At 38.9% G+C, this 27,682-nt stretch overlaps 1 protein-coding gene across 1 annotated transcript in view; it reads left to right on the top strand.

Moving 5' to 3' along the window:
* The window catches only part of ARHGEF28 (Rho guanine nucleotide exchange factor (GEF) 28), a 328,572-nt gene that overhangs the window by 123,461 nt on the left and 177,429 nt on the right, over nt 1-27,682 (top strand). Inside the window, exons 3-4 of the mRNA XM_011996705.1 lie at nt 18,636-18,783; nt 21,732-22,025. Of these exons, the coding sequence (XP_011852095.1) occupies nt 18,636-18,783; nt 21,732-22,025 (442 nt within the window). The remainder of the gene's footprint in view (nt 1-18,635; nt 18,784-21,731; nt 22,026-27,682) is intronic.

Below are 27,682 nucleotides of genomic sequence, written 5' to 3'. Positions count from 1 at the left end.
TTAGTAGAGACGGGGTTTCACTGTGTTTGCCAGGATGGTCTCGATCTCCTGACCTCGTGATCTGCGTGCCTCGGCCTCCCAAAGTGCTTGGATTACAGGCATGAGCCACCGCATCTGGCCTTAGGCAAATATCTTTAAAAGCTCAAATCATCATAAGTTTTGGAAGCATGCGTTTGCTTGGCTATTAAAGAATTTGTTCTGAGAGAAGGGGTCTTGTGTAATACATAGTGGCCATTTGGTTTTAGGGAAAAAATTGGGATACTGTGGCATAGTCATCAGGATATTTGACAAGTTACTGTGTGATAATGTACTTCCAGGGAAGCCCCATAATTTCTGTGTGGCCAGCAAACTTCTCTTTTAATTGTTGATTTTGAAGGGATAGGGTGGTCATGGAATGAGAATTGCTTTCCTTTCTGATAGGTAAATTATAAAGTCATGTGTCTCTGGAAAACTTTTTGTATTCTTTATGTGTGCTGGGATTTTGGGTGATTTCAAGGGGCCCAGAGTAGACAGCATATTATTAATGTAATCTACAGTGTCAGAAATATCCTAAATTATTAGAAATGGCATTTAAAATGATACAGTTTTTCTTTATTATGTAAACAGTTATTTATCGATGAAACTATTTTCTCCTAGCTCCTCTCATTTCTGAATTAAGGGACACTTGTAGCAGTACATCTAGCACTACATTTGGGGTAAAATTGTTGAGATTGAGAGGGAGAGGGCTGTATGTGTGTGGCCAGCATAGCTTCCCCCATTATCCACATCCCCCACCAGGAATATCACAATGTAGTGAATTTTTTTAATTTTTTTTTTAAACAATTGATGAACCAACATTGACACATCATCACTACCCAAAATCCGTAGTTTACATTAGGGTTCGCTCCTGATGTTGCATATTCTATGGGTTTGCACAAATGTATAATGATGTGTATCCACCTTTGTGGTATTACACAGGGTGTTTTCACTGCCCTGAGAATCCTCTGTGCTCTGCCTATTCATCCCTCCCCCGCCTGCCAACCCTTGGCAACCACTAGGCTTTTAACCATCTCCATTGTTTTGCCCTTTCCAGAATGTCATAGAATTGGCCTCATGTAGTATGTAACTTGTTCAGATCAGCTTTTTTTTTCACTCAGTGACACGCATTTAAGGTTCCTTCATGTCTTTTCATGACTTGATAGCTAATTTCTTTTTAATGCTAAATGCTAATGCTAATACCATCAACTGGATGTACCACAATTTATTTATCATTTGCCTACTGAAAGACATCTTGGTTATTTCCAAGTTTTGGCAATTTTGAATAGAGCTGCTGTAAATATCCATGTGTAGGCTTTTGTGTGGATTAAATTTTTAGTTCCTTTTGGTAAATATTGAGTGTTATTCTCCTATTTTTAATTCTCTGTATAGTACTTATCTGATATTTTCTTATTTACTCAATCTTTCCAACAGAAGGCTTTAGATCATGAGAACAGGGATTTGCTCAGTTTATTGTTGCATCCCTTGTTCCTTGAACAGTGTTTTGAATATATTTTAGTAAGGGCTTAATATATGTTTGATGAATTAATGTATAAAGCTATATTTCACTTTTATTAAGAAAAAAGTGGTATATGAAAGTATAGTGGAAACACAAACAGTAGGAAAAGATTCTTTTGGTTTACAAATATGTTCTTCCATTCTAGTTAATTAACTTTGAGTCCTTTTTATGCATAAGAATATTTGAGGGAAATTTGAGAGGAAATAATTACTTTATATCCTGCTTTATTCATTTTTATTTTTTTTTAAAATTTTTTATTTCAATAGGTTTTGGGGGAATAAGTGGTGTTTAGTTACATGAATAAGTTATTTAGTGGTGATTTCTGAGATTTTGGTGCACCCATCACCCAAGAAGTGTACACTGTACCCAATGTGTATTCTTTTATCTCTCACCCCCTCTCACCCTTTCCCCAGAGTCCCCAAAGTCCATTGTGTCATTTTTATGCCTTTGTATATCCTGCATTATTCCTAAAAGAAATTGGGGTAGTTTAACAATGAAAAATAAAAAGACTGAACACATAGTGGGGTCTTACTCCATGCCAGGCAGAGGCATTCATTATTACATTTGACTGTCACTAAAATCTAAAGGATTATATTTAATTCCATTTTCAGATGAGGAAAGGAAATTAAGGTACAGAAATTAAGCCAGTTGTTTAAAGCTAAACAGTGATAAGTGGTAGAGTCAGGCTTGGGATCCAGGCCATCTGACTCCAGTTCCAGGGCTACCTCACTTAACCATGATGCTCTCTGGCCTTCATTATGTGGGAGGGTCTATTAGTACATTCTTGCATTGCTGTCAAGAAATATCTAAGACTGATTACACTAAAATCTCAGAAATCACCACTAAAGAACTTATCCATGTAACTAAAACCCACCTGTACCCTGAAAACTATTGAAAGAAAAAATAATTTAAAAGGAATGATGGAACTAGAAAATCATCATTTGACAACTATTACAGCAATAATTCATTAAGGCAAGAAAAATCAGATTTTTCTTGAAAATAAGAAATGAGATGAAGCATGAAAAAGAAATACCTGAGAGTGGCTAATTTATAAAGAAAAGAGGTATAATTGGCTCACAGTTCTGTAAGCTGCATAGGAAGCATGGTGCTGGCATTTGCTTGGCTTCTGGGGAGGCCTCAGAAAACTTACAATCATGGCAGAAGGCGAAGGGGGAGCACAGAGTCATATGGCCAGAGCAGGAACAATAGAGCAAAGGGGGACCCGCTACACAATTTTAAACAACAAGATTTTGCAAGAACTTGCTATCACAAGAACAGCACCAAAGGGATGGCACTAAACCATTGGTGAAGGATCTACCTCCGTGATCCAATCACCTCCCACCAGGGCCCACTTCCAACCCTGGAGATTATAATTGAACATGAGATTTGGGCAGGGACATGGATCTAAGCTCTATAAGAGGGTAAAAAAAAGATGGAAGGAACATAAATTGGTAAAATGAAGGCCTATAGTGTTGGCAGAGAGAAAAGAGAAGAATAGGGAGGGACAGTTAAATACTATGAGATAGGTTGGGATGAGATGGCCTGAAATTCAGAGGGACATCATGGGCATGCCCAGAAGAGCGGGGCCTTTCAGGATAGCTGGGATTGGGATGAGCAGAAGGGCCAGAGCAGCATGCTCACTGGTAATGAAAGGTATGAAATCCTGGGGATTTCACTTCAGGTTCTTTGGGAAGACAGAGGAGCAGGACATACTTCTAGGCAAATGTGCTGATAGAATTTGTGCATTAAAGAGGAAGGAAGATGATCCTGTGTCCTTGGAAGGCCACGTAAAGGATAGACAAAGTGACGAGTTAGCATATAGCACAGGTAATATTTCTCTGTGCACTCATAAGCTAGTGCTTGTACCACTTTATATCCCAGAAAAAAATCAGATACACAACTGAGGTAGATTAAGATCCTGGAAAATGAGTGCTCTGTTGATCTTCTAAACAGATGGTAGGTAGCATCCAGTTCCAGAAGAATGCAAGAACTGATACTACTTTGCCAAATTAGAGTGAACTGTCTTCAGGATAAAAATACCTCTGTTTTATCTTTTTCTTTTTTTTAAGTTGTATTTTTGCAGTGTAGAGGGAAGACTATTTTGAAGTAGAGAGGGCTTTTATTTATAAAATGAACTCTTTCAAATGAGTGCTTACTACACCTTCTGTTTTATTTCTCTGAATCCTGTTGCCAACTGGGAGAACTTGAGGAGGGTCATTGTAACTTAGGTCAAATAATGTAGCCTTCTGAACAAAATATCCTCTTCTGCAAAATGAGAGTACTCATGCTGTGCTGCCGACCTCACTGTGCTGTTTTGAGAAAGTTGAGGAAACTGCCTGGCACTCATTAGATATTCAATAGATGTTTCTTCAGTGAACAATACTGAATAATAAGAGTGATATTGATTTTAGTAATCTCCGAGTAGCTGGCTAATTTATTAATTTATTAAGCACTTATTAAGTGTCAGAAGTGCTGTGCAAGTGTCGATATATTTTATTTCATTTAGCAATGTTAAGAATTCTCTGAGATAGGCAAGCACTGTTTTTATTCCCGTTTTACAGTTTGGTAGCAGAGGCAGCCAGGATTGGAGTCCAGGTCTAATTGAATCTTAGAGGCCTTACACTTTTCACTAGAGCTGCAGGAGGTGAGTGGAGATCCAGACCAGTATCTCTGGTCTGCATGTTCAGTCATTGAGCCAGACCCATGTTTTTCTAATCTTTAGGTTATTTTTGGTACTCTTAAAAATTCCAGAGCACCAGGGTACTGAGAAAGAGACTGTACCTCAAGGAAAGCCGATCTCGATAGCAGCCTTCCTGGCATAACTGCCTCTGTCTCCTAGACTGGTCTTTGTAAAATGCAAATCTGATGGTGTTACTCCCCTGCTCAAAACTCTTCCAGGAACTCTTTGTGTTCCAAGCCCTCCATGCGCTGGCCTCTGCCTTCATGTCCAGCTTCCCCTTCTGTCCTACTTTCTACTTCAGGAATCACAGCCTGGCGATAATTAACTGTCATTCTCCAAATGAGCCATTCTCTCACTGGTCTTCATGCCTTTATTTGGAATTCTCTTCCATTCACAGGGTCCTCTCCATGTTCAGAGATGCCTTTCCTGACCTGTTACTCCTTCTCCCATTCATACAGAGACCCTTGTGCTCACTTGTGTTTGTTTAACCTCTTCTCTTCCTACTAGGCTGTGAGCTCCATGAAGGAAAGAAAGGATAGGTCTCATCATCTTCATACCATCTGTACCTAACGCAGTGCCTGGCACACATCAGGTATTTGTTGAATGAAGGAAGAAGAGAAAATAATCTAAAAGAGGTCATAATATTCACAGTCCTTGAACGTGGTCATTTCTTCAAAGGACTCAATGGATACTCATGTGTAACTTCTTAAGACTTCACTGTAGAGTTAGGTGTGAGCAGATGGTCACGGAATCAATCAATGCACTGGGCTGTCTCTTGTTTTCTGCAGAGGCTTTGCTGTGGGGGATGCAGCACTGACCACAGCGGCAGGGCTTGACGGGAGTTAAGAGGGAAGCATGGGCTTGACTCCTGGTTCTTCCTGACCCTCCAGATCACTGTATAATCAGGGCATTTACCTCTCAAAGCCTCTGTTTCCTCATCTATAAAATGAGGATGATGGTTTCTACCTCATAGGCCAATTGTAAGCAATTAATGAGATAATTCACTTAGAATGGTACTTGGTACATTCAAATGCACAGTTCTGTTAATTAAAACACAAAGGGTCCTATCATGGCCGTTTTTATCCTTATGTGTTCCCAAGCAACCACATTAATAAACTGATAAATACTACTGTTTTTTGCATTAAAGATTTCTGTTAGAAAATGAGAAATTTCATATTTAACGTGAGTTAATACAGTGCCTGATGTCCCTTTATACCTGAGATAGCTTCAGTAACATCTGTATGGTAGGAGTTTGATGACAGTAAAATGTCTGCCGTGGTAAGGTTTGTAAACAATGTCGAATTTTATGGGACCATTGAAAGTTGGTGAGGGGAGGGAGGGAGGGAAGTAGAAGAGGGAGAAAGAAACAATGAGGGGAAAGAAAGGATAAAGCCAGAAAAATGAGCTCCTTCCTTTTAAAGCCATGGCTGCTACTGCCTAAAGTGGATGGGAATGAGAAAGGAGTCCCCAAATATGCTCTTCTTTCTCCCTGCAGGGTTGTATGGAAAGATGGGTTCCCCAGAATGGGGATGTGCCATTAGCAGGATGTGAGTAGTGTGAAACCTCCCCACCCCCACTTTATGATGTGTTTCAAAGAGACACATCCAAGGTGCTTCTTTGGCCCTCAGCTCTTGATCTGGATTAGATGCAGTGTTCCTTGTCAGCACCAAAGTTTAGATCCTCGCCTTCCTCTCCCGTCCTCCGTTTTACAAAAGTGTTTTCAGATTGCCATTCCTGGTGGGATGAATCTTTCTCTCTCCTGCTCATTTTTATTTGTCTATTTATTTTCCATCTTTCTCACGCTTTTCCTATTTCAACTAAGCTCCATGTTGCTTTGTTTTCCCAGCTTTCTCTGCTTGCCCCGTCTCACTCCCCAGCCCACTGCCATTGTTTTTGTTTCTCTCCCCACTGAGCCCTCTTCCTTTCCTTTCCTTTCCTTTCCTTTCCTTTCCTTTCCTTTCCTTTCCTTTCCTTTCCTTTCCTTTCCTTTCTTCCTTTTTTCCTTTTTTCCTTTCTTCCTTTTTTCCTTTTTTCTTTGCTTTGCTTTTTTGAGATGGAGTTTTGCTCTTGTTGCCCAGCCTGGAGTGCAATGGTGTGATCTTGGCTCACTGAAACCTCTGCCTCCCAGGTTCAAGTGATTCTTCTGCCTCAGCCTCCCAAGTAGTTGGGATTACAGGTGCCCGCCACCACGTCCAGCTATTTTTTTTTTTTTTGTATTTTTTAGTAGAGAAGGGGAGTCACCATGTTGGCCAGGCTGGTCTTGAACTGCTGACCTCAGGTGATCTGCCTGTGTCGATCTCCCAAAATGTTGGGATTACAGGCATGAGCCACCGTGCCCAGCCCCTTGTGTCCTTCTTTCCCCTCTTCTGTAGGCTCTTGGAGCCGGGGCTGACCGACTGCTAGCTGCTCCTTCCACGTGCCCTGCTTCTCTGGTTTCCACTGGGGCTTCAAGTTTTCCATGCTGTGACTGGGCTGGCTTTTTTCCTGCTTTTGCTTCGATTTGAGGAGAAGAGCAACAGGACCTGAAAGTGCTCTATAGTTTAACAAAGGTGACGGGAGCCCAGAAGAGAAGAGACACGACAAGGGAGGCTGGGGATGCTGTGAAGTGGGCGCTGAGGAACTTCAGGGAGAGTTCATTGATTCTAATCCTGACTTCTTTCCATAAAGGCTCTTCCCAGTCCCTGAGGGAGGAATAGGATTCATTTGGGGGTCAGACTGTTGCTCTTCCCCACTAGTAGCTTGGGGGAGTGGGAAAGGTATTGGATGGAAGGTGACCACCAGGGATTTCTGGTCCAAGGTTAGCTGTGTGATAGAACCTAGATCAAGGTTATGGGTCTTCAGTTTCCTGTAATGTAAGGGGTTTGGTCCCGACGAGCTCTAAGGTTTCTTTCAGATCTCTAAATTGTACATTTCTGAATCTCTGCTTTTCTTACTGAGGATTCCCAGTATCTTGCAATGAGCATTACTTGGCAGAGTATTTAGCACTCTTTTTTTTTTTTCTGACAGAACTACAAGTTTATTTATTTTTATTTTTTATTATACTTTAAGTTCTAGGGTACATGTGTTACAACGTGCAGGTTTGTTACATATGTATACATGTTCCATGTTGGTGTGCTGCACCCATTAACTTGTCATTTACATTAGGTATTTCCCCTAATGCTATCCCTTCCCACTCCCCTCACCCTACAACAGGCCCCAGTGTGTGATGTTCCCCTTCCTGTGTCCAAGTGTTCCCATTGTTCAATTCCCATCTATGAGTGAGAACATGTAGTATTTGGTTTTTTGTTCTTGAGATAGTTTGCTGAGAATGATGGTTTCCAGTTTCATCCATGTCCCTATGAAGGACACGAACTCATCCTTTTTTATGGCTGCATAGTATTCCATGGTGTATATGTTTAGCACTCTTATTTAAGAGTGGCCTGCTGTTATGTGTGCACATGCGTGTGTACTGCACTGAGGATAGAGGGTGGGAGGAATGTTCTCGCACAGACGCTGGCCAGATGAGAGGGACAAGGGGAACTGTCCCCAGCTTTTATACCTTTGTACAAAGGAGAAGACTTCCTGTGGAACACAAAGACTTGGTGGTCTATCATGAAATAAGAATGGATAGTTATGATCAGGTTATGCCCAGGGGTAATCAATCCATGGAGACTTAGGTTGTTTGTATTCCTGATAGTCTTCATTTTCGTTTGGGATGTTCAGTGCTGTTAGTTGGCCCACAATAACCTTTAGACAGCACTTGATTATAAATCTGTAGACCTCAAGTGCTAAATAATAACCATGTGATGTTACTGTCTGCATGGGTTCAAGCTGAATTTGAAGTTGATAAATTGTAGTCTTTACTGTGATGCAAATGTAAAGCTTGTTTGGGACATGAACCATAAAAAGGGCTTAGAGGAATATTTTCTTAGATCATTAGTGACTTTGGTCACTAACAGAACTTAGTTGTCTTCCCATAAGACAACAGAGGGTATCCTATAGTCCTTAGAGGGGCTTTAGAGATCTTTTCTTATTAGATAAAAGGAAACCTTTTTTTTTTTTTATCCAAACAAGTATTATGAGGAACAATATGTAAGCTTGATAAAACTTTATTATTATAAATGTGTTCTTTAAGTTTATTGCATTTGTCAATTCAGTGGAAAAATGACAACCTGGCACTTCAGGTCCTCTCCAGTGTCTTAAAATTTGGTAAATAATAAATTTAAGTGGATGACAATCCTTTTAGATTTACTATCAATTGGAAACGTATTTCCCAAATGAAATTTAAATGGAATGTTTACGAACTCCCAACATCCTCCCATTACAACTTAGGGTTCCCCTGATCTGTTTGAAAACCGTTAATACAGAGAATAAAAATAAACTAAGCATAAATCCAAGGAACTAGAAAAACAAACCAAAGCAAAAATATAAGGGAGAAATTAAAAAACAAAGCTGGGGCTGGACACAGTGGCTCACACCTATAATCCTAGCACTTCAGGAGGCTGAGGCAGGCGGATTGCTTGAGCCCAGGAGTTCCAGACCAGCCTGTGCAACAGGCAAAACCCTGTCTCTACCAAAAAATTAGCTGGGCGTGGTGGTGTGTGCCTGTAGTTCCAGCTCCTCAGGAGACTGAAGTGGAGGATCACTTGTGCCCAGGAGGCCATGGTTGTGGTGAGCTGAGATCATGCCACTGCACTCCAGTTTGAGGTAGTGAACAAGGTCCTGTCTCTAATAATAATAATAATAAATAAGAAATAAAGAAATAAAAAATAAAAAACCTGGGGCTGGATGTGGTGGCTCATGTGTGTAATTCCAGCGCTTTGGGAGGTTGAGGTAGGAGGGTCATTTGAGGCCCAGGAGTTCAATACCAGCCTGGGAAACGTAGTGAGACTTTGTTTCTCCCCTCCAAAAACAAAAACAAAAACAAAACAAAACAAAAAAACCAAAAAACAAATAATAATAAAAAAATTAACTAGATGTGGTGTGGTGGTGGTGCCTGCAGTCCTAGCTACTCAGGAGACTGAGGTGGGATGATCCCTTGAGCCTGGGAATTTGAGGCTGCTTGAGGCTGCAGTGAGCTATGATCATGCCACTGTACTCCAGCCTGGGTGATATAGTGGGAACCTATCTCAAAAACAACAAACAAACAAACAAACAAAAAAAACAAAAAGAAAAAGGAGAAGCAAAAAACGAGCAACTAGAAACCCCACAAAATCCAAATCTGCTTATGTAGGCCCCCCAATTTTAAAATATATTGAAGCAATTAATCTAGAATTATATACCAGATATTATAGATTCTAGACACTGAAGATTAGATAGTTCTTTAAGTTCTTTAGCCTCATTCTTTCTCAGACGAAATAAGCAAAACAGAAAAACAAACAAAACACACCATCTCCTAGTAGTGCTTGTTCCTCCTAAGCTGAAGCAATCCTTGTCATCTTTGGACATCTCTGTTCCTTAGCGGGCTCTCACTGTGGAGCTGAACTCTGTCCCCTGTCCTTCCCCGTATTGTTTTGTGCTCTTCCCTTGGGGCCTGCAGAACATGTCTAATCCCATGTCTGCATGATAGACCCTCAGATATTTGCAGTGGTGACTGTTTGCCCATGACTCGTCTCTTCTTTAGCAAAACAGTCCCAGTTCCTTCAATTGTTCCTCATATGACAGCATGCTTTTTGCATCCCTTTGGCATCCTTGTCCTTTTCCTCTGAACGTGTTGTCAGCTTTGTCTATATTTGTATTAAAGTATTCCATGGCCCAGGTGTGTCTGACAGGCATAAAGCAGAGCTTGACCATACTCACTCTTAATGGAGTTACTAAATTTTCATCAATATAGGGTAGGGCAGGTTGCTCCCTCAGTGACGCTAGTGGATTATTGATTAAAATCCCAACTTGTGTCTAACTGTTAAACTGCTTCCTTCTTGGTTTATGTAGTTGATGATTTGGGGGCCAGTATAGGGCCTTTATTCCTAAAGGATTATCAGAATAATGCAAGAGTGATTACAAGTTTTCTTATACCCAAGCCAGTACATTTACCACTATGATCTGCTGCTTAAAGTGCCAGATACTTGTTTTCACTTTCTAGGAGTTCTCTGTTTCCATGGAATCTGTTAAGTTAGGGGTTTGAAAGGGAAACAAGCTAAGGGGCTTTATAAAGCCTGCTTCTGGTCTTGTGAGGAATCTGGAGTCATTTGCTGACCTCTGTTATGAATTGTCTTTTACTCAGTTCTGCTGTGTTACAGAAACAAAGGCAATTTCAATTTGATAGTGGTGAATCATTCCATCAAGGATGAAAGTCATCTAGATTTTAAATTTATATATATGTGTCTGTGTGTGTATGTGTATATATATATGTGTGTGTGTGTGTATATATATATAATTTTTTATTTTTTGAGACGAGTTCTCACTCTGTCACCCAGGCTGGAGTGCAATGACATGATCTCGGCTCACTGCAACCTCTGCCTCCTGGGTTCAAGCGGTTCTCTTTTCTCAGCCTCCTGAGTAGCTGGGATTATAGGTGGGCGCCACCACGCCTGGCTCATTTTTTTGTATTTTTAGTAGAGATGGGGTTTCACCATGTTGGCCAGGCTGGTCTCAAACGCCTGACCTCAAGTGATCCACCTGCCTCGGCCTCCCAAAATGCTGGGATTACAGGCATGAGCCACTGCACCCAGCCTGTGTGTTTATATTTTTTGAATTATTGTGTTTAATGCAGAGGTTTGAATAATGGGTATCTTTTACAATTATTAATATATGCATTTAATTTATGCTAATTATTTCTTTGGGTAAGTTATTTTAATTGTGTAATTTAGATCTTTGATATCCTTGTCAATTTTTTACTTACTTCTTCTATTAGCTATTGAAAGAGGCAGGCTAAAGTTATCCACTGCGATTGTGGATTTGTCTACTCTATTGGATTTGTTAACTTTTGGTTTATATCTTTTAAAGATGTGTTATTAGGGGCATACAGATGTAATATTATAATATTATCTTATTCAACTGACTCTTTTTATGACGAAAAATTTCTCTTTCCCTAGTAATATATGTTGCTTTAAAGTCTACTTTGTCTGATATTATTTTGTCTGTGCTAGCTTTTCCTTGGTTAGTTTTGCATGGATGTCAATTTACTTTTAAGCTGTGTTATTTTTAAGGTATATCTCTTGTTGGCAGTGTACAGATATTGTTATTGTTTTTGGATTAAAAAAATCCATACTGGCAGACTTGGTGTACTATTTGGAGTAGTCTATCTACATTTAATATAATTGCTGAAGTAGTTGGATTTATATCTACATATAGCTATTTGCTCTCTGTTTGGCACACATGTTTTATTTTTATGTTTTTTGTTTCTCCTGTCTTGTTTTCTTTTTGATGAATCAACTATTCTTATTATTTAAGTTTCCCCTCTATAACTCATTAGTTATGCATTCTTTTGGTGGCTACTCTCAAGTCAAAATATATATAATATATTATAAATATAATAAAAGTACTTTTTCAGCAATTTCCTAATATGGCTACATACTTTAATTTCATCTACCTTTTACATTATTGTTGTCACATGTTGTAGTTCTACAAATATTTTAAACTCCATGACATTATAATATTTTGTAAAACATTTTCTTATATATTACACAAAATACGTGCTTTTATAATTTTGTAAAATTGTTTATATATTTGATATATTTATTCACATATTTACCTACTCACTATTCCTCATTCTTTCCTGCATTTCCGTGTTTCTGTTTGAGATCATTTCATTTCTTCTTGAATAACGTCTTCAGTATTTCTTTCAGTGCTGGTCTGTTGGCACTGAATTCTCTCAGTATTTGTCTTAAACATTTTAATTTCAGTTTCGTTTTTAAAGATATTTTTGTTAGACATGGGATTTTCTTTCACTCTTTTACAAATATTACACAATTGTCTTTTGGCTTCCATTACTTCTCTGAGTGGTTCTCCTGTCTGGTATTTTGTTACATTTTTGTCCTCATTGTTTCCATGACTTTTTATTTGTCAGCCCTTGTTATTCCTAGTTGCTTTCAGCAGGACTGTTGGCCTGTGTGGTCTATTTTATCCTATCTGGAGATGGATGCCTACTCTAAAGGCTATTTCTGAAAAAATGTCTTATAAGTCTTTTAAGTTATTTTAGTTAACCTTCCTTTAAAAAAATGGCATTGTGATACTTCCCCCTGGATTTAACCAATTTGTATTTACGTGACTGGGACGATACATCTGAATAATCTTGATATTTTAAATTATATAAAAGTCAGATGCTTTTAAACATGCTTCAAATCAGTGGTTCTTCAGTTTTTTGATTCACATGTTCTTTGCGTACCCTTCTCAGAATCTGTGACTGATAGACAGTCTCCTCAGATAAATGCCCAAAACTGCTGCATACATTTTCCAGAGGATTAAGGAACATTTCCCCCTCACCGTATCTGTCCGCAGATTTCAGGATGGGAACTCCTACATTAAGAACATGAAGCAAAGACTGAGTTAAATGAAAAGCTGTAGATAAGTCACTAAATATTTGCGCATTTGCTGTTTGTTCACTAACATGGTGGGGAGAAAATGTACTGAGCCTGGCACAGAAAGATGTAGATTTGATTTCTGGCTCTGCTCCTCACTAGATCTAATATTTTCAGTGTTCTCTTTAATAAACAAGGTTCATAATAATACCTCCCAGGTATTATTGTGGGAATAAGACAAGAAAACACACAAGAAAGCACTGTATAAATTGTGATGTGCTGTACACATAGATAATATGTATAAGTATATAGATATATCGATGTCTGTATTTGTATATATGTGCACACACATATAAGAAATAATATTTGCATTTCCACACTTTCTTTTAAAGAAGTACTTCAGCTCCGCACAGTAATTTGAATAAAATACTTTGTGCCCACAGTGCTTCCTTTGGTACCACGTATGCTATTGTACTTGAGAAACTGTAAAGAGGATAACCTAACTTGGAGGTTGGGGCAGAAATCAAGAAACCTAATATTACACATCTGGCTCTGAGATCCTGAGCTAGTTAGCAGTAGTACCTATATTTGTATTTACTTACCTATAAAATGGAATAATAGCAATGCATCCTTTTTTTTTTCTTTTAACTTTTCAAGGATCTTAGAAAGTTCAATGTACTGTGTTCTATAGGAAAGGCTCTGTATAGATTTTTTTTATTATTGTAAAGAAGACAAGTTTCAAATATTGAATACAAATCAAATTTGATAGTTCACATAGCACTATATTTTAGCATAATGGTTTTCATGGCATGTATTAGTAAACATTGATTATCAACTTATTTTTACCTTTATTATGCTTCTTTGCCTAATCATCCCATATAAAGGCTGTGTATAATACTAGAATCCATTGGAAGATAGTTTGTCTTCCTGTCAAATAAAAAGGTGACAATTACCATTGAAAAGTATTTATTAACTTCCCATTTTTGCCTGTTACTATAAAAGCTAGAGTTCATAAACTTTTTTTGAATCTTTAGATGCCTTTGAGACTATGATGAAAGCCATAAACCTGTCCTCAGAAAACGGACATATATGCACACACAAAACCAGTTTTGCTGATAATTTTCAGAGGTTCTCAAACTGTCTGAAATCCGTATTCAGATTCTTCCCTTGGTTAAGAAACCCCACTATGAAAAGATGTATCCTTTTTTCTCATTGTCATAATTTGAAAATGCAGTATTTGTTCATTGCCCACTCATGCCGTATATTTAAGAAACCAGAGAGTTAAGGTGTTGTTCAGCAAATAGCATTGTTATTAACAAAGTGTAATTATATACAGATGCATTGTTTATAGTGAGAGGGAAGAAAGGGAGGAAGAGAGAGAAAACATGAGTACAAGAATACCCAGTGATTAGGCTAATACAGCCACTCAATTACCCAGGTTATTAGAGACATTGATTAATGAAAAAATGTTTAGAACATGCAAACTAGTGTTGACAGCCATTTCCACTTTAAATACCATCTGGAAAGGAATAGGAAAGTTGGATGAGATAGTTTAAGGTGGCAAAAACATTTGCTACCTTTTTGGTTCTCTGGGAAGAAATCCACAGATGTCACAGCATGTCAGCAGAAGGCTTGGTCTTTGAAAATTATTGAGTTTTACAAGTAGAATTTCTCTAGAGGATGCTTGATGGTAAAAAATGTTAGTTTAATTTACCTGATTCTTTGTGTGCATTTATATTGAACTGTGTTTGTTATGATTATAGTCAATTCAGCTCTTCTGCTCTACATTTGTGATTCCTGTTTTCCATGTGACTTGGCCTTCCAAGGTTTTATGGGAGTACTGATGAGTATTTTTTATTTGGGCATGATTGGGAAAGAGGTGATACACCTTCACTATTTGACGGGGAAAGGAAATGATTCTGACACTGATTCCAACTGGTTCACTTGGGAAACTAAAAATTTTGATTTGCCAAAGGCAAAGTTTATAGGTGAATTCGTATGTGAAACAGAAGAGGGAAGACTAAATTTATTCAAATTGAAATTTGGTTTGGCCACTAACAATGTTTGCATTATCTTGCAATAGACTTTTATAAAAGTGGGCAACGAATTTCAGTGGCAATGGAAAAAAGTGAATTAAATCAGTGAGGAACTGTTTATGATCTGTTAACACAGGAAATAATTCCAAAGATAGTTTTGGCAAGGTTGGGGTGAAAATGATCCTCTTAACCAGCACATGTGGTGATAAAAGTTGATACAAAATTTTTGGAAAGAAGTTTGGCAATTTATGACAACGTGTTCATATTTTTGGAAGCATTTCTAGAATTGTATTCTAAAATAGCATCTCAAAGGATAAAAAATACTTAAAATGTTTATCAGGAGTTGTTTAAAATGTTAAAAAGTCAGAAGTACTCTTAACGAACAATAGATGAATATTTAAGTAATCATGGAATTATAGAACATCAAACGCTTGGTGGAATACAATTAAAAGGGGTGCCAAAGATTGTAACAACGTGGAAGAATATTTTTGATAGAAGAGAAGAAAGCACACCAGTATGTATTAATGTATTATGCCATGAGTATAACTGTGTAATAATTACCTGTGCATATGAATAAAGACTGGAAGATAATAGGAAAAATGAAAAAAGGTTGATAGTTTAGGATCATGTCAATGCAGATGAAATCTAAATACCTTTAACTGCTGTTATTTATTAAATAATGAAAACTTTTAAACAGTCTTCTATTTTTATGCTTTTATGGATTTTTTGTTAGATATTGAATTAATTAGAAATTTAATCATTTGGTAGAATGCATGTTTTTGCTCCTAATGGATAGCTATGGTTCTAAAACCATTTATTGACTTGTCCATTCTTTCCCTGCTGATTTGAAATGCTATCTATTATTGCATAATTTCCATGGGTACATGTGTCTGCCTCGGACTTTGCACTTGTCTGTCTCTATGCTACTATTACTCTGTTTAAATGACCCTGGTTTTATTGTATGTTTTGCTTTGTGGTAGAGCAAGCTTTGACAGTCCAAACATTCTCTCTCAAAAGTATCAATTCAATTCTAGTGTATTTATTCCTCCAGATGAACTTTAGAATAAGCTTGTTGAGTTTCATTTGAAAAATGGGTTTTGACTAGAGTACACTAAACTTGTTGATTAATTTGGGGATATAATTTTGCCTAGCATGCTTCTTATTGTTTCCAGAAATTTCATTGGCATATTTGAGTGTTTTATATTTTGGAAATAGTGAGTTTATAGAAACGTGAGAACACATCTCTATTGCTTCTGTGTAGGAGCAGAGTGATTCTGATATTTATGCCAACAAATTTATTCAGGAAAGTTTCTAGTTTTCAATTGCCTGAACAAATAATGCAATTGGATCCAGATGGGGAACTGAAAGAGGTACTCTGGAATTCTCTACATTGGAATTTTGTCTTTGTCATATATGAAATTGGTGGCCTTTTAAGAAGAGTAGCAGATTTTCAGTGGCCTCAGTGATTAGAAAGATCCCACTCTTACCCAAAAAATTGCCACCTGTGGTTGGCTATTTAAGTTGTACTTGCATATTCTTTCAACTTGCATATTCTTCCAGAAGACCGCTCTTCCTGCTGATCTCTTAAGTGCTTTATCTAAATCCATCTCCTTTGAGCTTTATCTGCGTTTTCTGAATGAAAATGTTCTTGTTATTTCATCTTCATATTTTCGTTCCGTGTCTTCCTCTCCTGCCCATCCATTTCTGTCTAATAGGGTCTCTCTGTTGGTTTCTGTATCACCCCCTCTTTTCCCATAGCATGTTTATCCAGGTCTTTCTGATGTTTTTCTGGTTACCATATAAGAGACTCTTTTTATTGCTGAATCTCTTCTGAGTGTTAGGACTTCTGGGCATCTCTCTTTAATCTCCTTAATGGGCATGTCTTATTACTCACATAACTTTTGGTTATCCTTTTACTAGCGTAAAGCATGGCATGGTTCTTGAAAGGCAGGCGTGATGAATTACAAGACTGTAATGTTCAGGGCTGTATTGCATTAGAAAGGGTTGCAATTAAACTCTCATAAGTTGTAGTCCTTGAACACCCAACCAAATATAATAGTAATATGATCATTGTTTTGAATAGATGCAGATTAGATATCCTTGTGATCTGTGAAAATTTTTGATCTGTTTATATAATTTGTTTTCTATTTTAAAAAAATCACGAACAGGTCAGGTTAGATCTGCCTGTGGATAGTTAACAGTCTTTTTAGCAACCAGGAACATGACTAAAGCAAGCTGTTCTTCCTTTTTTAGGAAATGGAATTTCGTCTGAGTTTCCTCTCTCAGTCATGTTAGACATTTGTTGTTTTTTGCTTTTCAGATCTCCTTCCTGAACTTTTTTGGAAGCTATTGTATGGTAGATTTTTCTTGGCATGTTGCTTTTCTATTGATTATGTTTATGTGTGCACATACACATGCATGCTCATATGCAGAAAAAGGGCAATTAAAACTGCCAACCAGTGACTTTTCAGAACTCCGTACTTTGTATTTATACCATTTCATAATTTCAGATAACTGTGTGTGTGATAGGTTGCAAACCACTAGAAATACATAGCTTTTTGTTTATTGTAAAAAATTGAGATTAAATAACCATGTGGCTACTAGAAAACCCTGCACTGATTTTGTTTTTGATCCTGATTGGCTTAACTCTTAGTGTCCTATGAAATGTCTTGCTGATATTTGTCAGAGGCAAATTGATGTTAAGGAGTCTGTGTAGGCTTTTCTCTGTTCACCTTCTCCTCTATCACAGGGTAAAGATATCTTGGCGAACAGGTTTGTTTTTGTTGGGCAAGCACACAAAAGCCCAGATGCTTCACGCCGGGCCGAGCTCTGGAGGCCCTCCAAAGTGGGCGACCCTTTCCGCCTCCAGGTTTCCATTTCCCCGCCACTCCCACAGGCTGGGCAGAATGCGCTCTCTCTCTGGAGGCCCCACTTTGTATTGCTTTTTGTGTTTTGGGTAGGGAGTAGCACAAATCCTTCAAAGCCTCTGGGGTCTGGCGATGACCTGGCAGTCCCTACCATAGCTGCTGTTCCCCTGGGTGCAACACGGCTGCTATAGCCCCTCCGTAAAGCCTCAGGATGACAACATACCGAAGAGCCCCAGCCTGCTGCCCCACTTCCTTTGACATTAGTCCTCAGAGGATGCCTCAGTGACCTGAGGTGGCAGCTCCTGTCCTTGAGACCAAGGCATTTTGCAGGGCTTTGTGCCAACCAGAAGCTCTTAAGAGAAAGTGTGAGGAAACAGCACTTGGAAACCCCTCAGAGAAGAGAAATAGCAAATGGAAATAGCATAGCAAGGGAGAGGGAGTAGTCCTATTTATTTGGCAATGTTTGTAAATATTTAAGATTCTTACAACTGACTATGGTCTAGTACAGGGTAAGGCCAGAGATAAGAGTAATTATCATGAACTTTTGTACTAATAATGGCATTTTAGGTACAGGATAAAAATTAACTCAAGCCATGATGTTCAGCTGGTAGAAATTCAGAGTAAAAGACTGCTGGGTGTGGTGGCACATCCTTGTAGTCCCAGCTACCAGGGAGGCTGAAGTGAGAGGATGGCTTGTGCAGAGGAGTTTGAGACCAGCCTGGGCAACATAGTGAGACCCTGTCTCTAAAAATAATTTTTGAAAAGCAAAAGGCAATGAAGTACCACACTCCTACATCTAGTACATTTTAGAGAAAGAAAAAATTCTTTCCTATGCCCTGAACTTCTTTAACTTTAAAAACAGAACAAACCAGCTCTGATACCCATACCTAATACATCAGGAAGCATCTTCCCTAATGTCAAATGTGTTGTTGTTGGAAGGAAGCACTCATGCTATTTGAACTCAACCACGTGAAGTGAATATAACAAATGACACTGTTATGGACCCAGGCCCTTTGTATTGTGCTTTCTTAGAGCCAGGACAAGGAAGTGTGACAATGCCCCGACTTATTCCTTTTTCAGGGGCAGATGACGGTCTATGCGAAGTTTGACAAAAATGTGTATCTTCCTGAAGATGCTGAGTTTTACTTTACTTATGACGGATCTCATCAGCGACATGTCATGATTGCAGAGCGCATCGAGGATAACGTTCTCCAGTCCAGCATTCCAGGTGAGGTGTCCTCTTTGTTGTGTGACTGGGAAACTGGTCTGCAAATAACTTCCCTCTAGGGATGTAGGCCAGGAAGAGAGCCAGGAAGAAAAAGAAAACAGTGCTGCAAGGTCAGGAGTGTGTGTACCTCTGTGTGTGTGTGTGTGTGTGTGTGTGTGTGTGTACATTAGGAAGAACACTCACATCTGAGATTCTTCCAGCTGTATCTGCTGCTTAATTAGGAGTCTTAACTTAGACCAGGCATACTCATCCTATTGACTGCACCCAACTTTTATGGTTGGGTGTGCTTTGGATGCAATCAAATGGAGGAAACACTGTCTATTGAGTATCACCTCCTAATCACCGCCTATAACCTCAGACCCATTGCCAGGGTTGGCTCAGGCAGAACTGATATTGACAAAGTTTGTCTTCTCTCTTCCTCATTCTTCTGTGGGCAGCCTGGCAGTTACAGGTCTGCCTCTCCTCTGCTTGCTCCCTTTGGTCATTGGAGTTCTTTCCTTGATGCCCTGTCCATCCAGAATCTTCCTTGGGGTATCTCCAGCTCCAGAACTTTCTCTCCCCATTATCAAAATGCTTACATTTTGAAACCTGTAATTTCCCCAGTTGTCTCCTTGATAGATGATAAATTAATGCATCCTGTTCGTATATTGTGATGAGCTAATAGCCCTTCTTGATATAGTTGTTTTATATTTTTATTGGTATGTGGGTTGTGCATTTAAGGGTCATCAGGCTTTAACCTAATGGTGGAATTAAAATGTCATTACCTACAGGACAGGGAGGGCATTTTAGAATTCTTTTTTATTGATTTGGTTTTTCTTAACTGTGGGTCTTTCAGGTCCTTTTAATTTGGATCATAAAGAGACTCTTTAATTTTTCTTAGAGTTAAGATTGAGATCATTTTTAAAGGAATATGTTCCTATGTGCTTCTGTAACATATCTGCTACATGTGGAAAGAAGGTAGCCAGTGAATGTGCAAACAACACAGACACAGTGAGACTTGTAGAGAAGTGCAGATACCTCTTAGCTCTCCCTGGTCTTGGTCAATGAATTAATCTGTTGTCCAATTTCTGAGACCATCGGTAATTTTAAGCACTTCTCTCTTTAGCCCAGTAATCTTCATCATTAAAAAAAAAAAAAACAAAAAAACAGTCAAACCAAATTAATGGGCCAGTCATGGTGACTCACGCCTGTAATCCCAGCACTACAGGAGGCCGAGGTGGGAGGATCACCTGAGATCAGGAGTTTGAGACCAGCCTGGCCAACGTGGGGGAAACCCCATCTCTATTAAAAATATAAGATTAGCTGGGCATGGTGGCCGGTGCCTTTAGTCCCAGCTACTTGGGAGACTAAGGCAGGAGAATCGCTTGAACCTGGGAAGCGGAGGTTGCAGTGAGCTGAAATCGTGTCACTGCACTCCAGCCTGTGAGACAGAGCGAGACTCCATCTCAAAACAAAAACAAAAACAAACCTAATTAATGGCACATAGTTACTTCGGCTGTTGGTTGCTTTCCCTCTGCCCTTTTGCTCTGGCTAATGTTTTCCCTACCTTTAGTTTCACCCTCTTTTCTTGGTTTTCTCTTTTATCAAGCCCTTATAGAGAAAGGAGAAAAAATAATAACTAAAGTGCCACTCTTATTTTCAAAACTTTTAATCTTTTCCTTTACTGGCATGTGGTGGTGACTCTCCTCCTCCTTCCTTAGGAGAAAGAGAATGTAATCTTTTGTTTATATTGTGGTCTACTTAAAAGTGAGGTTTCTTGCCTTCATTTTAACAGAATCTAGAGGCAGGTCACAGTTTCTGTTTCTGAACCTTGAATTTCCCTGGTGACAGCTTTACCAGGACAACCTTTCAAAAATTTGTAAGAGAGATTTATTTAATATTTACTGGGTATGTGTAGTCTGGTAGGAGGTGGGTGCATTCTGTGCCTGTACCATGAGACTACTTTTAAGAGTCAATGACAAAGTGACACTAGTTCTCTTTCAGTGAACTTAGGATGCTCTTGTTCCTTGAAGCCCTAGCTGCACAGCCTCTGGGGAAAGTCTTTGGAGAATAAGGCAGAGGAGGAATGACTTGTACCTGTTAGCCATTTGATTGGGGGCAACAGGGTGCTATGGACCAGTGGTAGCTGAATAACTCTTCTTTGTCCAGTCATGATTATCATGATCCTAGTGATATGGTGCCAACAATTCCTGAAAATTCTGCCAAGGGCAGCATAAAAATGTACCTGGGTAAGAGCTTCCCAACTCTGGCAATATAAGAGAGTGGAACAAAGAAGAGGAAGAATGGAGGGGGGGACAAACAGCAGGATTTGGTGACACTCTCAGGAGAAATACTGAGAACACCTACAAGACAAGACACTTATCAGAAGAGGGGGCAGTGAACAACAACACACACACATAGATATGTATATATATTTTCCCTTTTGTTTTCTCTTGGGTAGTCTTCACCCACCTTTACTCACATTCAAAGGAGCTCTATGAAATTAGGGCAAACTTGTGTAATTGTATGGTGCTATCTTATAAACTTATCGCTTAAATAAATATGTAAAAATATGTGACTCAGGAGTCACATATTTTTGGAATATGTGAGTGGAAAAGAGCAAAGGACTTGAAGACAACAAACACAAATTCAGGGGTCAGGGTAGGAGTAAAAGGTTAAAGGAATGCTGAATAGCAGTGTTTGGTAATGATAGAAGAACAGACTCTCAAATGCTCAGAGCTCATAAAGGTAAGTTTTAAAATCAGGAGTTACTGAAAGAAGATGGAGTCAGCATGAGTTTGGCCCACGTGCTTGGCAGTGTGTAAGGGTAATGGGCTGGCTTTCCTTTCCACCTTGTTCTCCCGGGGCGTGTTGTCTGCTTAAGCTGTGAGGTAGAGCTAGCACATTGGACCCCTGTGAGAGCATCTCTTACAGACTTGGGGTGAACTGTTCACTGTCTTGTTGTCCAGGCCATGGGCTTCAGGAGACGGTGACGGTATCTGTGTGCCTCTGCTCAGAAGGTTACTCTCCAGTGACCATGGGCTCCGGCTCAGTGACCTACGTGGACAACATGGCTTGCAGGCTGGCTCGTCTGCTGGTGACGCAGGCCAATCGCCTCACAGCCTGTAGCCACCAGACCCTGCTGACCCCATTTGCCTTGACGGCGGGAGCGCTGCCTGCCTTGGATGAGGAGCTCGTGCTGGCTCTGACCCATCTGGAATTGCCTCTAGAGTGGACTGTGTTGGGAAGTTCTTCACTTGAAGGTGGGTCATCACCAGAAAATTCAGATATCCCCTGTGTGTGTCAAGTTCAGAATGTTCCTTATGCTATACTGTCTGTTCCCCTGGGCAGGTTTTCCTGCCCACATTTTACCTGAACCTTGCTGTGATGTGAAGGGGTTCCCTGAGGTCCTGAGCCACTCATCTCTGGGCTGGTTTATGTGACTCGTGCCAGGTGGTGTGCAATAAATGGAAAGGCCTTGTCTCAAGTGGGGAAAAGACTGTTTCTTTGTGGTATGCTCTTGAGTCAGCTGCTCTGGGCTGTGGCTCCACTTCCCTTGGCAAGTTTTCTTGCTATGGGAAGAGGACATTGCTGCCCCATTTCCAAATAGGTAGGGTCACTGGACAAGAAAGCTCACGTCGCCAACTTTGTGAAACACTTGGAAGACATGTGACAACATGGGAAACATAACCAATGAATTGACATCTTTGAAAATGTCAGTGTCACCGAGAGCATTTGTGGTACATTTGTACTAGGTTTTGGAGTACTAAAGACCAAATGGACTCGGAATACCAAGTATTTGGAATCTGCATAGGAACAAGGCTATAGATGTTATATATAGGCCCATACTAGACATGAGGCTAAACTGATCTATAGATGCTTTTTAAAAATGAAAAAATAAAATCTTCTTTTGAGAGCTGGGGTCTCACTGTGTTGCTCAGGCTGAACTTGAACTTCTGACTTCAGTGATCCTTCTGCCTCAGGCTACCAAAGTGCTGGGATTATAGGCATGTGCCAACGTGTCCAGCCAATAGCTGCTTTTTATTGGTGATTACAAGTTATATATAATTTTATTGGAAATACACAGATGTTGTTTTGTAATTTATTGAATACAACACATATTGGTTTTTTTTTGTATCGTTCCTGTGTCCTTAGCTTTGTAGTCAGATGAAGCTGTTTTTGAGAGTTTCTGCTTCCTGATAAATTCTAGTTGTAAGTTTCAGGTTGGCTTAAATTCGATCATGGATGAGATTAAATGCACTACTCTGGGTAAAGGGGTGTGAGTTTTATAAACAGAATTATAAGGCCGTAAGTCACAAACCAAGAGGATCTCTGTTTCTTTCCTTTAATCAGGGTCACACTAAAACTCTCCTGGGCACTTAAAGACGTCTCTTGTTTTTAAGACCTTGGATAAGGGAAGTCACAAGTCTAGTCCAGCACCGAGCCATGCCTGAATCCTGTGTGCTGCACTCTCCTGTGTGGTGGCTGATTGATACGTATGGCGTGGGCTCCCTGAGGGTGTGGGTGGTGTTTGTTCTGCTCGCTATTATCCCCAAGGACTCAGCAAAGAGATATGAAATATAAGGGGGAGTTGCAGTGATGATACTTGAAAGGTCTTTGGATACAACATTCATTCATTCATTCATTCAACAAATACTTTTTAAAATACAGTATTAATAAAATATTTTAAATAAATTATTTAATAAATGTGCTGTACATTTTTAATTTCTACAATGAGTCACAGTAGTACCTGCTTCATTAGCTGGTTTAGAGACAGGGTCCTCTTGCTCTGTTGCCCAGGCTGGAGGATGGTGGCACAATCATAACTTACTGCAACCTCAAATTCTTGGGCTTATGTGATCCTTCTGCCTCAACTTCCCAGGTATCGAAGATTACAGGTGTGTGTCACATGCTTGGCTAATTAAATTTTTCTTTTCTTTTCTTTTTTTCTTAGAGACAGAGTCTTGTTGTATTTCTCAGGCTTGTCTCAAACACCTGGCCTCAAGTGAGCCTCCCACCGCAGCCTCCCCAGTAGCTGGGATTATAGGCACCTGGCTCAACAAATGTTTCTTAAACTCTTGCTATGTGCTAAGCCCTTTTATACAGGGGAATTGCAATAGTAATACTTGATCGTCTGGAGATACACCCTTTCTATCTCACATATGTAAGTGATAGATGACATGTATGATCTATATTAATATATATATAGTATATATAAATTTATATATCTATGATATATATTATCTATATCTAAATATTATATACATATAATGTTTTCTGGCTAAGAAACTTCATTTTCTTAAGTCTCTTGGATTTCTAAAAATATTTCTAACTATAATATTGGAGGGTGGCTTTTTCTGGGCGGGGGGGCGCGGATCCATTTTGACAAAGACACAAAGGTTTCATGATTTCCCTTAAGTAAAGGAAGAGCATCACAGCCTCATGCAGGGGCAGAAGCAGGTCAGTCCCACAGCTCCTCCCCAGGCCAGCAAGTCTCAGCACAGCAGCTTGGTGCCTACAGCAGTTTAATTTGTGCCTCTGAAAAATTACAAATTGTTGAAGGTCATGGAACCTCATAACTGCACATGAATAGCTTAAACTAAGGGTCTCCACAATGGAATTCATGTTACCCACGTTTTATTTATTTTTCATGCCGATATTTAGAAATACGTTAATACTCTCTAGTATTTAATCTGTGGATTGCCATAATACAAGCATACAATTTTCCATGCTGGGCATGCCTGCTCAAAGTTATTTTTGCTGGTGGAGATACATGAAAAAGTAAGTTTGGAGAACACTGAGCTAAACCCCAAGTTGTCAAGGGTCATCCTATTGCCATTTTCATTGCTATTTGGGTATACATTCTTGTTTGCCAAGCTTTTAGCTGTCATGGACTTTGATTTATCCATATTTTTATAACAGACAGATTTATGTCACGAGGAGGTTCTTTCTGTCCCCTCTGTCAGTATTTATACATAATATATGTATTTTCATGAGAGAAAAATTGGAGCAGTTTCTTTTCATGGTAAAACACTTTTCTATTCTAGTGTCCTAGTTGTTAAGAATGTGTGCTGTGGAGCCAGGTTCAAATCCTGACCTTGTTACCTCCTGGCTGTGAGACCTGGGCAAGATATTTTAGTTCTGGTGCTACACATTTTTAATTTCTACAATGAGGCATGGTAGTACCTGCTTCGTTAGCTGGTTGTGATGATTTAATTAGATAATGTATGGTAAGACCTCTAGAAGGGTATCTGAACATATTAAGTTTTCAGTAAGAGGTGATGTTGGTATGTGCATGTGAATAAATTTTCATATATAGAGTGTATTGTATGTACTTATATGTGCATAGGTAGAAAGCAGATACAATTGGTTTGGACAAATGAAGCTAAAGGCAAAGTATAAAATCCTGGCATTTAAGTAATTCTTTGCAAATTTCTAGGAATGTTTCTAGACTTTCTCTAAAGGCAGTTTATAGTATTTGAGGTAACATTGTCTGCAGCCTAGACTTGTAGTGTAGCTTTTTTACAACATCAGTGTCAAGCGACAGGGTTAATGCTCATGTTTGAAGCTGAATTTTAATCTGAAAGTTATGACCATCTTATGAGATTTCATTCAGCCCGCCATGTGTTTAAATCTCTGTGTCTGCCTTTTCACACCTCAGTTCTGTTATGTATGTATGTAGGGGCTCATATATGGATAATGGCTAAGTTTAGATTGGTAGGCCTTAACAGATGTATTTATCAGTACATTTCTGTCAAAATTATTCCACATTAAAAAACAAATTGGGCAGTTAGATGAGTAGATTGAAATATAAATTCTTCTGTGTTTTAATTTTGTACTTCAGAAATTGTATTAGATACTAGGTAGAAGGAAAACGTGGAGTTTTTATTGTATTTACTAAACTAAGTAGTTGGACATAAATTAATCATTTTATAGTTGGGAATAAACAAGAGTATTTGGTGAAGGACTAACATTGATGCCCTAGATTAACTGGATTATATTAGATTTTTACAATGCACATGTATACTCTATGGATGTATTTTGACTCATTGCCTATTCATAACCATTTAGTGGGCTTCTACTAATCTTGAGCTGTTTGGGTTTGTTTTTTGTTGTGCTTTTAATTTAATAGAGTTTTAATCTAAGCAGTTTAAAAACTCATGTGCTTATACATCTTTTTTAGTATACATATTTTATTTGTATTGCTTGTCTTGAGGTAGATAAATTGTAATAATGATGTGAGAAATAAACTGTGACATTGGACCCACTGGAAGTTTTAATGTATTAGTGGCAGTGGCATCACAGGTGGAAAACAATTTCTTTCCTAGCAATTATTTCTTCCAGTATTTGTCCAAAAATTATTTTAATGCTCAGTGTTCACTCTTATTAAAAATTTTTGGTGTTTATTTATTTATGATTTATTCAAATATAAATAGATCTTACCGAATGAGTATTCATTGATTTCTATAATGACTTTGTCTTGGAAGAGTGATCAAAACCCTTCTGCGACACATTACTGTATTCTTTGCATTTTGTAATAAACTTCTCATTTTTTTTTACCTTGTCAGTCATTGAGAGTTATGAGGAAGGACTGGGAACCTGGAAAAAGGCCAGAGTCTGAGTGGAGCATGGATCTTGTAACAAAAAGCAGAGCCTTCTTTCAGCCCTGTGTCTTACCCGTCATTAGTCACAATGCAACTTCATTATGTGTTCGAGGAAAGGAAATATCCCAGATTTTATTTAATTTTAGACCATAAATAAAATTGGATTTCTAGTTCATAAAATTATGACCATTCCTTTTATGAAATAGCATTCATAATAGTGCCTTGTTCAGGGTCTCAGAAGCTCAAATTTGGAGTAAAGCATTGAATAGTAATGTAATTATTCAACAGAATCTCACAATTTAATTTAATTTTTTTTTTGTTTTGAGGTTTTTGCTTGTTTGTTTTTTGGGCAGAAATCTTTTCTCAGAGATTTGTATAATTTTGACAATTAGGTTAACTGGGATAACACATTCTGATGTTTTATGTGTTGATGCTCAGATGACTTTGGAGTTGAAAGCCTCCCCGACCTTCCTGCTCCATCAAACTACCTTCCTTTACTTGTGTTCCCAGTAGCTTGACATGTCTGGCAAGCACCAAGCTTGCCAGCACCAGTGAGGGGATGCCATGTGGGTAAAGAACCCAAGGGGACCACAAGTGGCATCTGCAAAGACAGATGGCATCGTTCCTGTGAACACAGTAGCTTCTCTCCTAACCTACGGGGTAGGTCGAGCTTGTCCTGGTTAGGTTTTCTAATTTAAGAGAAAAATAAAGCCTAGATCCTTAAAAAAACAAAGAGGTCATATAAAGAATATTTCTCATATATGTTTACACTTACAAACAAATATATAACAGTTTGGAAGACTCAAGATATTTTTTGCCAGAGTAAATTACTATTATTTTGAAAAATGAACTTGGACTCTTCCAGTTGTCTAGGTAAAAGTAGTTCATAGGATCAAAGGTCTCCTAACAAGCAGAAGTTCTGCTCATTATGGAACAGGTGGATTCTCTGTTATATCAATCATAAAAAATAACCAAACCTGTTTGTTTATTTATTTATTTATTTTGAGACGAAGCCTCACTCTGTTGCCCAGGCTGGAGTGCAGTGGCATGATCTTGGCTCACTGTGACCTCTGCCTCCTGGGTTCAAATGATTCTCCTGCCTCAGCCTCCTGAGTAGCTGGGACTACAGGTGTGTGCCACCACGCCTGGCCAATTTTTGTATTTTTAGTAGAGATGGGGTTTCACCATGTTGGCCAGGCTGGTCTCGAACTCCTGATCTCAAGTTATCCACCTGCCTCGGCCTCACAAAGTGCCAAACCTGGTTTTGTAAAGGTGCTACCATGAATTGAATCTGCAGGGAAAAAATATTAAAATAT

Source organism: Mandrillus leucophaeus, unplaced genomic scaffold (genome assembly GCF_000951045.1).
Source record: "Mandrillus leucophaeus isolate KB7577 unplaced genomic scaffold, Mleu.le_1.0 Scaffold114, whole genome shotgun sequence".
Lineage (NCBI taxonomy): Eukaryota > Metazoa > Chordata > Mammalia > Primates > Cercopithecidae > Mandrillus > Mandrillus leucophaeus.
This window is presented reverse-complemented; position numbering and strand designations above follow the sequence as displayed.